The 15,290-nt window shown below is 45.3% G+C and overlaps 1 protein-coding gene across 2 annotated transcripts in view; it reads right to left on the bottom strand.

Moving 5' to 3' along the window:
- Colq (collagen like tail subunit of asymmetric acetylcholinesterase) overlaps nt 1–7,188 on the bottom strand; it is a 75,633-nt gene extending 68,445 nt beyond the window's left edge. For both annotated transcript variants that reach the window (XM_004661314.3, XM_004661315.2), the window contains exon 1: nt 7,083–7,188. In XM_004661314.3, the coding sequence (XP_004661371.1) occupies nt 7,083–7,188 (106 nt within the window). The remainder of the gene's footprint in view (nt 1–7,082) is intronic.
- Between the last annotated feature and the right edge of the window lie 8,102 nt (nt 7,189–15,290).

Genomic DNA, 15,290 nt, shown 5'->3' with positions numbered 1-15,290 from the left:
TAGCAAGATCCTGTCTCAAAAAACAAAAACAAAACAAACAAAAGGGATGGAGAGGTGGCTTCATGGTTAAGTTGCTTGCCTGCAAAGACAAAGGACACAGGTTTGATTCCCTAGGTCCCATATAAGCCACATGCACAAAGTGGTACAAGTGTCTGGATTTCATTTGCAGTAGCTGAAGGCCCTGGCATGCCCATTGTCTTTCTCTCTATCTTCCCAGTGCCCCAACAAATAAAATAAAATAAAAAGGCTTTAAAATACACAACAACAAAAAGCAAAAAGCAATATTTAGCCAGGCAGAGTGGCGCACGTCTTTAATCCCAGCACTGGGGAGGCAGAGGTAGGGGGATTACCATGAGTTCTAAACCACCCTGAGACCACATAGTGAATTCCAGGTCAGCTTGGGCTAGAGTGAGACCCTGCCTAGGGGGGGAAAAAAAAGACGGCACTATTTAATTCTTTGTTTGAACTTTGGGCATTGACATCCTGACAGAAAGGTGGGGAAGGGGACGGATCATGCGTTCAGAGTTTTCACAGGCCAGGAAGGCAGCCTGCAGAACTGTGAAAGTCCATGGTGCATTTATCAGTCCATGTGCAGATTTGTCTGCATGGGTAAGAGCCCTGCACAAACCAGTTGTTGGATCTCTGGTAAATCATTTACCCTCTCTGAGCTTCCATTTCCTCTTCTGGAAAGTAGGAATCTCGCTCCACCAATCCCAGGGTTGTGTGAGGATTACATATATCATGTGGTATGGAAGTCTGACCTCTAGAAATAGCATCACCCCTGAGTCCTGGAAGCCACAAACACTGAGCCCCACCTGTGAAGGGACAGACCCAGAGTGAGTCCAGCCAGGGACATTGACCAGATCAGCTGACCCTCAGAGGATCACAAAATAGGAACTTCAATAATACATGGTTGCAGAGACACAGAAAGAGAGAATGGATGCACCAGGGCCTCTAGGCACTGCAAATGAACTCCAGACCCATGCACCACCCTGTGCATTTGGCTTTACATGGGTACTGGGGAATCAAACTTGGGCCATAAGTCTTTGCAGGCAATTGCCTTAACTGCTAACTCATCTTTCTAGCCCCTGGCATTTTATTTTTAAACTGAACAATTTTTTTTTTTTTAGTTGGGTGTGGTGACCCCACCTTTAATCCCAGCACCTGGGAGGCAGAGGTAGGATGATCTGAGTTCAAGGCCACCCTGAGACTACATAGTGAATTCTAGGTCAGCTTGAGCTAGAGTGAGACCCTGCCTCAAAAAAAACAATACCAAAACCAAAATTGTATTTATTATTTGCAGAGAAAGAGAAAGGAGAGAATGGGGACGTGATGGCCTCATGCCACTGTACATGAACTCCAGATACATGTGCATTTGGCTTCACGTGGGTACTGGGGAATTGAACCCAGACCATCAGGCTTTGCAAGCAAGCACCTTTAACTGCTAAGCTATTTTTCTAGCCCAGCTCTTGAAATTTTTAAGAAAAATAAATTCTAAGAAGCCGGGCGTGGTGGCGCACGCCTTTAATCCCAGCACTTGGGAGGCAGAGGTTGGTGGATCCCTGTGAGTTCAAGGCCACCCTGAGAATACATAGTGAGTTCCAGGTCAGCCTGGACTACAGTGAGACCCTACCTCCCAAAACCAAAAAAAAAAAAAAAAAAAAAAAAAAAAAAGATTCTAAAATATAGCTATCACAATAAAAGAGTTACAGGTCAGTGTTCACTGGACCATTGATGGTCACCATAATGAAAACCAGTTTCTATGACATAAGCCAGTGTTGTCCTTTGGGACACAGAGACAATTCCCTTCTAATATCCTTTGAGAAACCCCAAAACCATGCCCTAAGTTCTTGACCATTTTTCTTGCAGTTTCTTTTCTGTTGGGCTGTGTAGCACAAGGTACTTTTGAACTTCAGATCCTCCTACCCTCAAGCATTGGGAATGCTAGGATCATAGCCTTTCATTCCTTTTTTTTTTTTTTTTTTTTTTTTTTTTTTTTGCAAGATAGGGTTTCACTCTAGCCAGGCTGACCTGGAATTCGCTCTGTATTCTCAGGGTGGCCTCGAACTCACCATGATCTTCCTACTTCTGCCTCCCAAGTGCTGGGATGGATTAAAGGTGTGCGCCACCACACCCAGCTTCTCATTCCATTTTTTAAAAGAAATATTTTATTTATTTGTTTGTTTATTTATTTATTTGAGAGAGAGAAAGAGGCAGATAGAAACAGCATGGGCAAGCAAGGGCCTGTGCAAGAGCCACTGCAGACGAACTCCAGATGCATGCACCACTTTGTGCATCCGGCTTTACACGTGGCTACTGGGGAACAGAACCCGGGTCAACAGGCTGAGTCATCTAACTGCTGAGTCATCTCTCCAGCCCCTGCCTCATTCTCTTGGACCTAGCCATACCTGGTTCAGAGAGCTGAGGCTACTGGGTACTGTAGGAGCAGGCAGGGTCTTAGATCCTGAAGACTCCATGGCTCTGTGTGAGGACAAGTGCTACCTGCAGACCTGTGAGAGACCCTCCGCCACCATAGCCAGCCTGAGGCACTCAGTGCTTGGGTTTCAACAGAGTGACACAGTCCCTTAGAACACGGGCCACATTCTACTTGTCTCTGTGTCCTCCGAAGCACATTCCAATGGTGCTCGGCACCTAGAAGGCCCTCCTAAGATATTGTAGATAGAAAGAAACAATTTGCCTGGTGGCTCTCAGTTCAGTGTCACCACAGCCTACCTTCTGCAGAATCATGAGACTCCACGAGCTTCGGAATATATAGTATTACAGAGCAAGTTGTTGGTAAGTATTTTCAGAGGACTCATTCATCTTGTAGCCCAGGAAAATTACATTTCAAAGCCGGTATTAATTTTGGAACCGTACTCTCAGGAAGCTCAGGTAAACTAAGTGAAGGGGACATGATGCGGTGACTCCACATGGGAAAGCAGGTACCTGTGCTAAGCTGAGTGTTAAATGAGTGGTCCCCCTACATGGACCCTACTTGTTGACCACGTGCCCAGGATGAGGTTCCCAATCATAAGATCCAGAGTTAGCAACTCATCAAGAAGCACCTGTCAGCCAGGTGTGGTGGCACACACCTTTCATACCAGCACTTGGGAGGCCCAGGTAGGAAGATCACCATGAGTTCAAGGCCACCCTGAGACTACAGTGTGAATTCCAGGTCAGCCTGTGCTAGAGCGAGATCTTACCTCAAAAAAAAAAAAAAAAAAAGTGCCTATGGGGCTGGAGGTATAGTTCAGTGGTGGAGTGCTTGCTTAGGATGTGCAAGGCCCTGAGTTCAATCCCTAATACCATGTGAAGGGAAAAGAGAGAAGGGAACAATGGAAGCAAAGAAAGGAAGGAAAGGGAAAGGAAGGAAAAAGGACTAACCTCCCACTTTTGGGTGGTGGGTAGGATGTCCTTCCCCCACAGGCTGACCCTGTGAACTGCATCACAGGGCTCCTCTGCCCTCTGGCTGTGGGTGGGATTTGGCCAATGGGAAGCTCTGCCAGCATATGGTTGGGATGGGAGGAGCGTGAGATTTGAGAGATTTTTGTCTACACTTTCTCTGTGCTTTGGGTCCTGTGTGACAGGCGTTTGGCTTGGCAGCTCCTCTTGTACAGGTCCAGATCTTCCCAGGATCCAGTTCCCTAGTTCCTCCTCCTGCTTTTTCAGGTCTCTAATTGAACTGGAGGCCCCTCCATGGGAGGGAATACATGCCTGGTACTGAAACTCTAATCAAAAGCCTATGGTGGGGGAGGTCATGAGCCTTATGTATGTAACACCTGCTCTTGTCTGGCTAAATGTATATACTATGCTCACCAGAATGCCTTGTAATTACTTTATTTAATATTCATATCCATATATTAATGCTACTTTCACTTTTGGTCAGAGAAATTTCTCTTTTCAGATGGTGGTGACCCCTGGGACGACCCAAAAGGCTACACAATGCTGAAAAGTGACAGAGGAGTGCTCAGCACTGAAACATCTCTATCACACCTTCCAAGGCTCAGGGTCCATTACAGAAGAGGTGGCAGAAAGAAAGAGCCAAAGGAAGGTAGGACTGCTTAAAATGCAGTCTTTCAGACCCAAAATGGCCTGTATCTTCGTGACCTCAAAGTGCTTGGCACTACCTACACAAGACCATCATAATAGGTGGAAAAGATGATGACATCATCAAAATAAAAGAGAGACTGATTGAGAGGAGGAGGGGTTTATTGTTTGAAATTATTCAAATTGTCAATTAAAAAGTTTTTTTTTTAAAAGCCTTCCTGTGGTTTTGATTTCCTAGGTGCCTTGACATCATAGTTTTCCTTCAGCCCACCTGACCTTTTCACTCAACTCTTCCTTCTAAGCTGTCTTGGTTGCGTCTTGTCACTGCTGTAACCTGACAGGTACAACCTACAAAAACCCTTCCCTAAAAGCAGTCTGCACTGTGTGAATAAGGAGTTCAAAGAGAACCAGCAATTCTTTTCTCTCTTTCAGAACTGCCCCAGAACCTTGGCTCTGTGTAATTTAAATAATACAAAATAATGATGAGGGCTGGAGTTATGGCTCGGTGGCTAAGATGCTTGCTTGGGAAGCCTAAGGACCCAAGTTTGATTCCCCAGTACCCACATAAGCCAGATGCACAAGATGGCACATGCACCTGGAGTTCTTTTGTAGTGGCTAGAGGCCCAGGTGTGCCCATTTTCTCTCTCTCTTAAATAAATAAAAATAAATATATTTTTGAAAGTTATGAGCCTAAACCTACAGATGAGGAAAAATTTTCATTCATCAAGTACTTTTTTTACTACTTTATTTATTTATTATTATTACTGTTATTGTTACTATTTTGGTTTTTTCAAGATAGGGTCTCACTCTAGCCCAGGCTGACCTGGAATTCACTCTGTATTCTCAGGGTGGCCTTGAACTCATGCCAATCCTCCTACCTCTGCCTCCCAAGTGCTGGGATTAAGGGTGTGTGCCACCACGCCCAGCTACTTTATTTATTATTTAAGAGAATGAAAGAGTATCAGTGCACCAGGGCCTCCTACCATTACAAATAAACTCCAGACACATGCACCACTTTGACTATTTGGCTTTACATAGGTATTGGGGAATTGAACTTGGGCAGTCACACTTGACAAGCAAGCACCTTTAACCACTGAGCTACCTCCCCAGCCCTTCAGTAAGTACTTATTGAGCACCTACTACATGTCAGACACTGTTCTGGCCCTGGGAACTAGTAACAGTGCACAGTCCCTGCCCTCATGGGGCTAACAGTCTGTAGCCAACTACCTTCCAGAAATCAGAGGTAGAACTAAAGCTAGAAAACTGTTTCCCTAATTCCTGAGCCTTAAATCTGTAGCAGATCATTTTTTTAATGAAATATTTTATTTGTTTATTTGCAAGCAAAAAGAGAGAGAAAAGAGAGATAGGTAGAGAGAATGGGGCATACCAGGGCCTCTAGCCACTGCAAACAAACTCCAGGTGCATGCACCACTTTGTGCAGCTGGCTTTACGTGGGTCCTGGGGTATCAAAGCAGGGTTGTTAGGGCATGCAAGGGCCTTAAAGCATTGAGCCATCTCTTCAGCCCTCTAGCAAATTCTTAAAGGAATCTATAACTAAATATGACAAACCACCGAATCAGACAAATTCATCAAGCCCTGCCTCATGCTTTTTGGACTTCTGAAACAAGTTCTTGCTATGTAGCCTAGGGAGGCTTTGAACGTACCATCCTCCTGCCTCAGCCTCCCAAATGCTGTCATTACTGCTGTGTGCCACTGCACTCAGCTATCAATCTTCCCTTTGGAAAAGAGCTTGGCGCTTTCAGCTCAAATCCGTGATGGACATGTTGACACGCAATTGTGGTGACATAAGCACCTGCCTTTCTTGCCTACCCCCAGTGCTGGTAATCTCCACGGGCCCTCTCTCCTTCCCCGCTTCTTCTGTTTCTCACACTTTTATAATTAGCCTCACAGCAGTGTCCGTGGCACTCTTCAGGGCCCGCGGAGTTTGGCAGCACCACTTGCACATGAGCTGTTTTTATGAATGGAGAGAAGCGGGAGTGGGGGGGTGTGGATCCAGAGAAATGCCCTCCCAGAGCTTGGTGTTCCTGGTCCTTCCTAAGGCTCACAGTGATACTGAGTCAATGCAGCACTTGGGAGACTCCCCTGGGAAGAAATGACTGGTACTGTCTTGGGTAGGGAAATTGGCAGGGGCCGAGTTGAACTGAGGGGTGAGGGTGCTGGGAGGAGATAAATAGCAAGATCTGGGGTGGGCCTGACTTCCTCTGGACATATCCAAGTTTCCCCAGAAAGGTTTTGCAAAGGCTATGCCAGTAACCCAATACTTCCCCTGTACCAGGTCAGGCAGGACAAGGGCAATAGCCTGGTGTCCACAGAAAGCATTGCCAGGTTGGCAGAGCAAACCTGTTTCCCAAATCTCTCAGCAGAACCATCTGGCTTCAGGGCCACATCCCCCTCCAGGACCCCTCACCAATCCCATCCTTTCTGGGACCTTCCCGCCCCCTCCACAGGATACCAGTACCTACTAGATGCCCAGGCACAGGGGAAGGGAAGAGAGCCCAACAGGAGGGTAGACAGGGCTGGAGAAAAAGTCTAGTTCTTAGGCTGCAAGGGAGGGGGTACCTGCCAACAAGGGGTCTGGCTCGCTTTCCCTCCAGTGGGGTTGTCCTGGCTCAACAGAGGCGTGTTCACTCCACAAGCAAGCCCTCAGCTCAGAGTGAGCCCAGAGGTGGGCTCATTTGTGCTTCCTTGTCTCTTCCCTATCTCCCCAATTCCTAACCAAAATGAAATCACACAGTAAACAGATGAGAAGAGACGCAGAAGTAATGTCTTAGCCTCTGCCTCTGACCAGTCCTGAAAGTCCTGACGGCTGGAGCAAGGACAGAGGGCCCTTCTACACAGGGAAAGTGACAGGAAGCATTCAGGGTGGCTGTCTCTCCCTAGCCTCCCTCCACCAAGAGCAGAATGGCAAAACATCAGAACACATTGCAAAATAATCCTGCTGCTTCTCCGTCCTCCCTCCCCATCCCTCCCCCTTGACAAACAGAAGAGAGAAGTTGTGCTCATTGTTTTGTTACCTGCTGACATTGGGAGGACGCTGTGGATGAGCGTCGGCTGGGACACGATGGAGCGTAAGAAGAGTTGGAGATAAATTCCCAAAGTCATTGGATTCAGGACAACCATGTTGGCTGGGTCTGGTAAGTATCAAGTTAGAGGGCAAGGCTACTGGCGCTCTCTTATCGGCTTTGTCCTGACTGCGGTTCCCTCTCTGTCTCTCTCTCTCTATCCCCCCTCCCTCCCTCCCTTCCTCTCTCCCTCCCTCTCCTTTCCTCATGTCTTTACCACGAAAGAATGCCAACCATTTCCCATTAAACCTTCTTCGTACTACACTAGGTTATATTTATCTCCAGCACAGGCTCAAATGCCCACATTTAAATTAAGATGTCAGAATTTTTCTTTTGCGGAGACTGAGGTTAAGTGGCTGCTGAGGTGACAAGAGAGCAGCGTGATCGGGCAGCCATCCTCCTGGGAAGGTGGGCTTCTTGCTTGACCATCCTTCTCATCTACCTGCCTGGAGTTCAGGTACCCTACAGGAGCACTCTCCTGCCTCAAGCTGACTTCCCTGGGGACAAGTTGCTCAGCTGTCAGCCTGGGACAGTTTACTCACTGAGTAACAAATGAAAAGTTTGACCTTAGGATTTTTCTGGAAAGTTTATATTTCCAAACTGAAAAAGTCACTCCCCCTTCCCCCCACCAGAAGCTATAAACCTTTCAGCCCATACAAAACAAAGCCAATGGAAAGAGTAAATGGATAGAAAAGGGAATGATTATCAAACTGTATTGCATTATCCACCTGATCATAGCTAGACAAAAGTTTTCAAACAAAAATCATACCTTTTATGAATTTTTTTTTTATTTTTCGAGGTAGGGTCTCACTCTAGTCCAGGCTGACCTGGAACTCATTATGCAGTCTCAGAGTGGCCTTGAACTCACAGCGATCCTCCTACCTCTGCCTCCCAAGTGCTGGGATTAAAGGTGTGTGCCACCACGCCTGGCTCCCTTTTATGAATTTATATAAAGCCATTATATACATCCTTATTGTGTGTGTGTATTTGAGACAGGGTCTCACTGTCTCAGCCACTCAAGTGCTGGGATCACAGGTGTACATCATCATGTCCAGTTGGAAAAAAATCACTTTTCTGTGGGGGGAGATGGAGGTTCCAGGTAGGGTCTCACTCTAGTTCAGGCTTACCTGTAATAAGTCTTAGGCTGGCCCCAAATTCACAGAGATCCTCCTACCTCAGTCTCCCAAGTGCTGGGATTAAAGACATGCACCACTATGCCTGGCTGGAAGAAAAAAAAAAAACTTAAAAAAGTATTGCCGGGCGTGGTGGCGCACGCCTTTAATCCCAGCACTTGGGAGGCAGAGGTAGGAGTATCGCTGAGGGTTCAAGGCCACCCTGAGACTACGTAGTGAATTCCAGGTCAGCCTGGACCAGAGTGAGACACTACCTGGAAAAAAACAAACAACAACAACAAAAGTATTTATTTATTTGCAAGCATAGAGAGATAGAAGAGAGAATAGGTGCATCAAGGCCTCCAGCCACTGCAAACAAACTTCAGATGTATATGCCATTTTGTGCATCTTGCTTTACATGAGCATTGGGGAATTGAACCTGGTTTTGCAAGCAAATGCCTCAACTGCTAAGCCATCTATCCAGCCTGAAAACTTTTTTTTTTTTTTTTTTTTTTTTTTTTTTTTGAGGTAGGGTCTCACTCTAGCTGAGGCTGACCTGTAATTCACTATGTAGTCTCAGGGTGGCCTCCAACTCATGGAAACTCTCCTACCTCTACCTCACGAGTGCTGGGATTAAAGGCGTGCACCACCACTCCTGGCTGAAAAAAATCGCTTTTGTAAACATTTTTTTTGTTTATTTTTATTTAGTTATTTTAAAGTGATAGAGAAAGAAAGAGGCAGAGAGAGAGACAGAGAGAGAGAGTGGGCATACCAGGGCTTCCAGCCCCTGGAAACAAACTCCAGAAGCGTGTGCCCCCTTGTGCATCTGGCTAACGTGGGTCCTGGGGAATGGAGCCTTGAACCTGGGTCCTTAGGCTTCACAGGCAAGCACTTATCAGCTAAGCCACCTCTCCAGCCCAAAAAAACACTTTTAATTAACATGCTATTCAAACTTAGACTTTAAAATATATATACTTTATTATTTATTTATTTAAGAGGGAGAGAGAATGGACACACCAGCACCTCTAGCTGCTGCAAACAAACTCCAGACATGTGTGCTATCTTGTGCATCTTGGCTTTACACGGATACTGGGGAATTAAACCTGGCTCCATAGGCTTTGCAGGTGAGTGCCTTAGCTGCTGAACCATCTCTCCAGCCCCAAACTTGGACTTTTATCATCTTGCTCAGACTCCCTCTCTGGGGAAGCCAGTGAGGTTTCTTCCTGTTCTCTGGACAGTTCCCACATGACGGCTTTAGCCCATTCGTCCTGCCTGCACTGCCTGCTGCTAACGCGTACATGCATGTGTGCGTGTACTGCTTCTAAACGATCCTCCTCTCTTTCTATCGTTCTTTCTTTCTTTCTTTTTTCTAGGTAGGATCTCACTCTAGCCCAGGATGACCTGGAATTCACTCTGTATTTTCAGGGTGGCCTCGAACTCACCGTGATCCTCCTACCTCTGTCTCCTGAGAGTTGGGATTAAAGTTGTGCACCACCACGCCCTGCTTAACTATCCTCCCTTTCTGTGTTACCTGTGTTAATATTCCTGAAGATGGACGATGGGCTTATGCCACTGGGGTACCTCAAATCATACCACTGGATAGGTGAAAAGAAAGTAGAGGCTGGAGAGATGGCTCAGTGGTTAAGGCTTTGGCTTGCAAAGCTTAATGAGTCATTTTCTATTCCCCATGCACAAGTATGTGTCTGGAGTTCATTGCAGAGTGCAGAGGTAGGAAGATTGCTGTTAGTTAAGAGACCACCCTGAGACTTCATAGTGAATTTCAGGTCAGCCTGGCCTAGAACAAAACCCTACCTCAAAAAATAAATAAAGAGAGACAGAGAGAGAGAGAGAGAGAAAAAAAAAAAAAAAAAGAAGCAGGAAAAGTATACACCTTTATTCTCTGGCCACACTGTACCACTTGCATGTTTTCAAAATTATATGTGTCTTTGTCCACACAGCTGTGTGAGCCTAGCACGAGGAAATACCTTGGCGGACTTGGTGGTAAGCGGAAGAGGGTGTGGATGGCTGCTGTCAGTTAGCATGCAGGCTAGACACACCGAGGTCCCTGTGGATGCTGTCACCACGGGAGCCTCTACCCTCGGGGGCGGCCCCAGCCCAGAGATGTCTGTAAAGCTTCTAATATTAAAAAAAAAAAACAAAAACTTCATAATTTTCCATTTCTTTATGTGTTTTACAAGCCTATTTCTCATGGGGTGACCCAAACAAACCAAAGGCAAAAATTACCATCTTCTTCAGTCCCTACTGGAAGGGCTCTCTGACTCTTGCAGAATCTAATAATGCAGGCTATTAGATTTATCCAGAAGGAAATTATAGGAGATTTGAGAAAGGCTCACACCAATAATGCCAATCAGAGTTAGCTGCTCTGTCTCAGAGCTTTCAGGTGGGAGTGTAGTCCAGAGAAAGAAATCTTCATTCCATTAGCCTTAAATGCAGGTGCCATCTGACCAAGAAACTGCACAGAAATATTCAACTGCCCAGTGCTTTTGAGCTATGGATATCAGACTGCAAACAGCTCCCAGGATATGACATTGGTGAGCAAACCCCAATGAAATACCACGTGGCCATTAAAAAGAATTAGGTAGTCTGGAGATAGACCACAGTGGTAGAGTGCATAGCTAGCATGCATGGAGTCCTGTTGTATAGCAAAGTCCACTGACTTGAAATATTTCCTCTGGAAGGGGGGAAGGTAGAAGGAGTCTCAGAAGATCAAGTCTGGGAGAGCTGAAACTCAAAAGGTCACATAACCCCACTTATCCTCCAAATTACAGGAGCAGCTAACTGTTGAGGAACAGACTGATTAGTGTTGTGTGAGCTGTCCTCTGAGAAAAACAGTGTTTTGCCAACTTTACCAAAAGTAGCTGGGAGCTGGACAGATGGCTTAGGGTTAAGGCATTTTGCCTGCAAAGCCAAAGGACCCAGGTTCGATTCCCCAGAACCTACATAAGCCAGATGCACAATGGTGCCACATGCATCTAGAGTTTGTTTGCAGTGCCTAGAGGTCCTGACGCACACATTCTCTCTCTCAAATAAATAAAGAAATAAATAATTTTTAAAAGTTCACTGCTTAGGGCTGGAGAGATGGCTCAGTGGTTTAGGAACTTGCTTGCAAAGTCTGACAGGTACAATTCTCCAATAACCACATAAAGTTAAAAGCACAAAGTGGTGCATGCAGCTGGAGTCCAGGACTCAGGCTCTGAGCCATATGAGGAGCTATCACATCAGTGACAATCATCTCCTCCAATACAGTATTTCCTTCACTGGTCTGGGAGGAGCACTCTTTTTAAGAGATATGGTTGAAAAATAAAAAGGGCTGAAGAGATGGCTCAGAGGTTAAGTTGCTTGTCTGTAACTCCTAATCACAAAACTATGGCTGCGGGGGCGGGGGGAGGGTCATAAGCTCTAAGGGAAATCATTATTGTATTTTTTGGCTAACTGGCTATATTATGCCCACCATATTACCCTATAAATACTTACGTTTATACCCATATATCAATGCCACTCTCACTTCTGATTAGAGAAACTTCTCTTTTCAGATGGTGATGACAACTAGGGAGACTCAACATTAAGCAAAGTGCTAAGAGAAACGGTGAAGCGTTCAGCACAGTGAGACATCTTTATCACACTCCCAGAGGAGGGCCCAGAGACCATTACAGAAGAGGTAGGAGCCAAAGGAAGGGAAGAGTGCTTTCAATACTGTCTTCTAGACACAAAATGGCCACAGCATTCATGACCTCACAGTGGCTGACACTACCTGCACAAGACCAGCCTAATAGGAGAAGAAAAATGATTACATGGAATGGAAGAAAAGGGATCAGTAGAGGGGGGTGGGGGGTGAGGACAAAGAGTGGTGGGAGGGGATTATCATCAAGGTATGGTGTATATGTGTATGGAGGTTGTCGATAAAAAGATTTTTTTAAACTGGGCATAGTGGCGCATGCCTTTAATCCTAGCACTAGAGAGGCAGAGGTAGGAAGATTTACATGAATTCAAGGCCACCCTGAGACTACAGAGTGAATTCCAGGTCAGCCTGGGCTAGAGCGAGACCCTATCGCAAACAAACAAACAAAAAAAAAAAAGTTAAAAAAATATATATATAAAATATTTTTATTTATTTATTTGCAAAAACAGAGAGATAGAGAGGAGAGACAGAGGGAGGGAGGGAGAGAGAGATAGGTGGGGGGCAGGGAATGGGTGTGCCAGAGTCTCCATCGCTGCAAACAAATTCCGAATGCATGGGCTACTGTGCATCTGGCTTTATGTGGGTACTGGAGGATCACAATTGGGTTGTTAGGCTTTGTAGGCAAATGCTTTAGCCACTAGTAAGTCTGACATGGCAATTTAAGAAGGCAAGAAGATCAAGGGTTCAAGGCCAAGCCGGGCATGGTGGTACACATCTTTAATGCCAGGACTTAGGAGGCAGAGGTAGGAAGACTGCTGTGAGCTACAGAGTTCCAGGTCAGCCTGGGCTACAGTGAGATCTTACCTCAAAAAAAGAAAGAAATAAAGAAAAGAGTCCAAGGCCAACCTGGTGATTTAAAAATTCAAAAACACATTTTGAGTTGAGGCTAACTTAAAAACACATCTTACTGGGCATAATGACCCATGTCTTTAATCCCAACACTTGTGAGGCAGAGGTAGGAGGATCGCTGTGAGTTTGAGGCCACCTTGAGACTACATAGTGAATTCCAGGTCAACCTATGTTAGAATGAGACCCTACCTTGACAAAACAAAACCAAAACCAAAACAATAACTGCCCCCCCCCATACACATACAGCTCTTTCTTCTCTTTTCTTTTTTTTTTTTTAATTTTTATTTATTTATTTGAGAGTGACAGACACAGAGAGAAAGACAGATAGAGGGGGAGAGAATGGGTGCGCCAGGGCTTCCAGCCTCTGCAAACGAACTCCAGACACATGTGCCCCCTTGTGCATCTGGCTAACGTGGGACCTGGGGAACCGAACCTCGAACCAGGGTCCTTAGGCTTCACAGGCAAGCGCTTAACCGCTAAGCCATCTCTCCAGCCCTCTTTTCTTTTTAAAAAATGTTTTAAATTTTTATTTTCTAGATGGGGAGGAAGAGAAAGAGAGAGAGAGAGAGAGAATGGGCACACCAGGGCTCTAGCCACTGCAAACGAACTCTAGACACATGTGCCACCTTATGCATCTGGTTTATGTGGGACCTGGAGAATTGAACCTGGATCCTTAGGCTTCGCAGGAAAGCACCTTAACTGCTAAGCCATCTCTCCGGCCCAAGAATAAATTAAAAAAAAAAATTTAAAGGGGTGAGGGGCTGGAGAGATGGCTTAGTGGTTAAGCGCTTGCCTGTGAAGCCTAAGGACCCCGGTTCGAGGCTCAATTCCCCAGGACCCACGTTAGCCAGATGCACAAGGGGGCACACATGTCTAGAGTTTGTTTGCAGTGGCTGGAGGCCCTGGTGCGCCCATTCTCTCTCTCTCTCTCTCTCTCTGCCTCTTTCTCTCTATCTGTCGCTCTCAAATAAATAAAGTAACAAAAAAAATTTTTAAAAATCTATTGTTATATGCTACAGCGTGTACTATATAAAGCAGTAATATATATAGTACTATACATTCCTTTTACAGTTCCCCAGATACTTGTTCAAACCTGAACAGAAATTGAGTCAGGAACTTTGCAAATTTAGGGTAACTGATCAGTGGCAACTGATCACCTCCTAAAAGTAACTTTCCATTTTTATTATGTCCTATTTCTGTCAGTCTGGAAGATTCCTGGAAAGTAGATTCTCTAAAAGCATTTTCATTTCTATTAGCAGTTTGTGCTACAAATAGCTAATTTGCTTTACTTTGAACTGGACCACTTTCAGCTTTATTTTTCTCAACTGTGTCAACCTGTCAAAGAAATGATTTACATGGATTTAAGTAGCCTTACCTTGGTATTATTCTTCATGTTAAATTTGAAACATAAATATAAAAAAAGACAACTCACTCGGGAGTCAGAGGTAGGAGGATCGCTGTGAGTTCACAACCACCCTGACACTATGTAGTGAATTCCAGGTCAGCCTGGGCTAAAGCAAGACCCTACCTTGAAAAAAAAAAGACAACTAACTTGCCGGGTATGGTGGTGCACCCCTTTAATCCCAGCACTTGGGAGGCTGAGGTAGGAGGAGTGCTATGAGTTTGAGGCCATCCTGAGACTATATTGTGAATTCCAGGCCACCATGGGCTAGTGAGACCCTACCTCAAAAAAAAAAAAAAAGAAAAGAAAAGAAAAGCTGGGCATGGTGGCGCATGCCTTTAATCCTAGCACTTGGGAGGCAGAGGTAGGAGGATTGTGGTGAGTTCAAGGCCACCCTGAGATTACATCGTGAATTCCAGTTCAGCTTGGGCTACAGTGAGACCCTTCCTCAGAAAACCAAAAGGAAAAAAAAAAAAAGACAATTAACTCAGCCAGAAAAAGAAAAAAAAAAAAAGTAGAATCTAGAAGAATGAAGAAATCCTACAGAATTATGGGACACAATTATCTGAACATTCTTTTTTTAAGCCCAGGCTGACCTGGAACTCACGATGTAGTCTCAAGGTGGCCTTCAACGCACCACGATCCTCCTACCTCTGCCTCCCAAGTGCTGGGATTAAATGTGTGAGCCATCATGTCCAGTTTACCTGAAAAAAACTTAAAAAGAAATTTGTATTTATTTGCAAGTAGAGAGAGAGAGAAGAGAGACAGAGAGAGTGGGCATGCCAGGGCCTCCAACTGCTGCAAACAAACTCCAGATACATGTGCCCCTTTTGTGCAGCTGGCTTTACGTGGGTACTGGGGAACTGAACTAAGGGTGTTAGATTTTGCAGGCAATCACCTTAAACGCTGAGCCATTTCTCCAGTTCCTAAAACCTTCAGGAAAAAACAAAAAGTATGCTGTATCTTCTTTAGTCACTGTCCCTAGAATTAAAAGTGAAAGGAGTGGTGGCGCATGCCTTTAATCCCAACGGGGTGTGGGGGGGGGGACCTGGTGAGGGGGAAGGGAGTAAAAGAAATCTTTGAATTGTTTCCTGGTT

The sequence above is a fragment of the Jaculus jaculus genome, chromosome 16 (assembly GCF_020740685.1).
Source record: "Jaculus jaculus isolate mJacJac1 chromosome 16, mJacJac1.mat.Y.cur, whole genome shotgun sequence".
NCBI lineage: Eukaryota > Metazoa > Chordata > Mammalia > Rodentia > Dipodidae > Jaculus > Jaculus jaculus.
The sequence above is the reverse complement of the archived record's forward strand: the minus strand, read 5'-3'. Positions and strand labels throughout refer to the sequence as shown.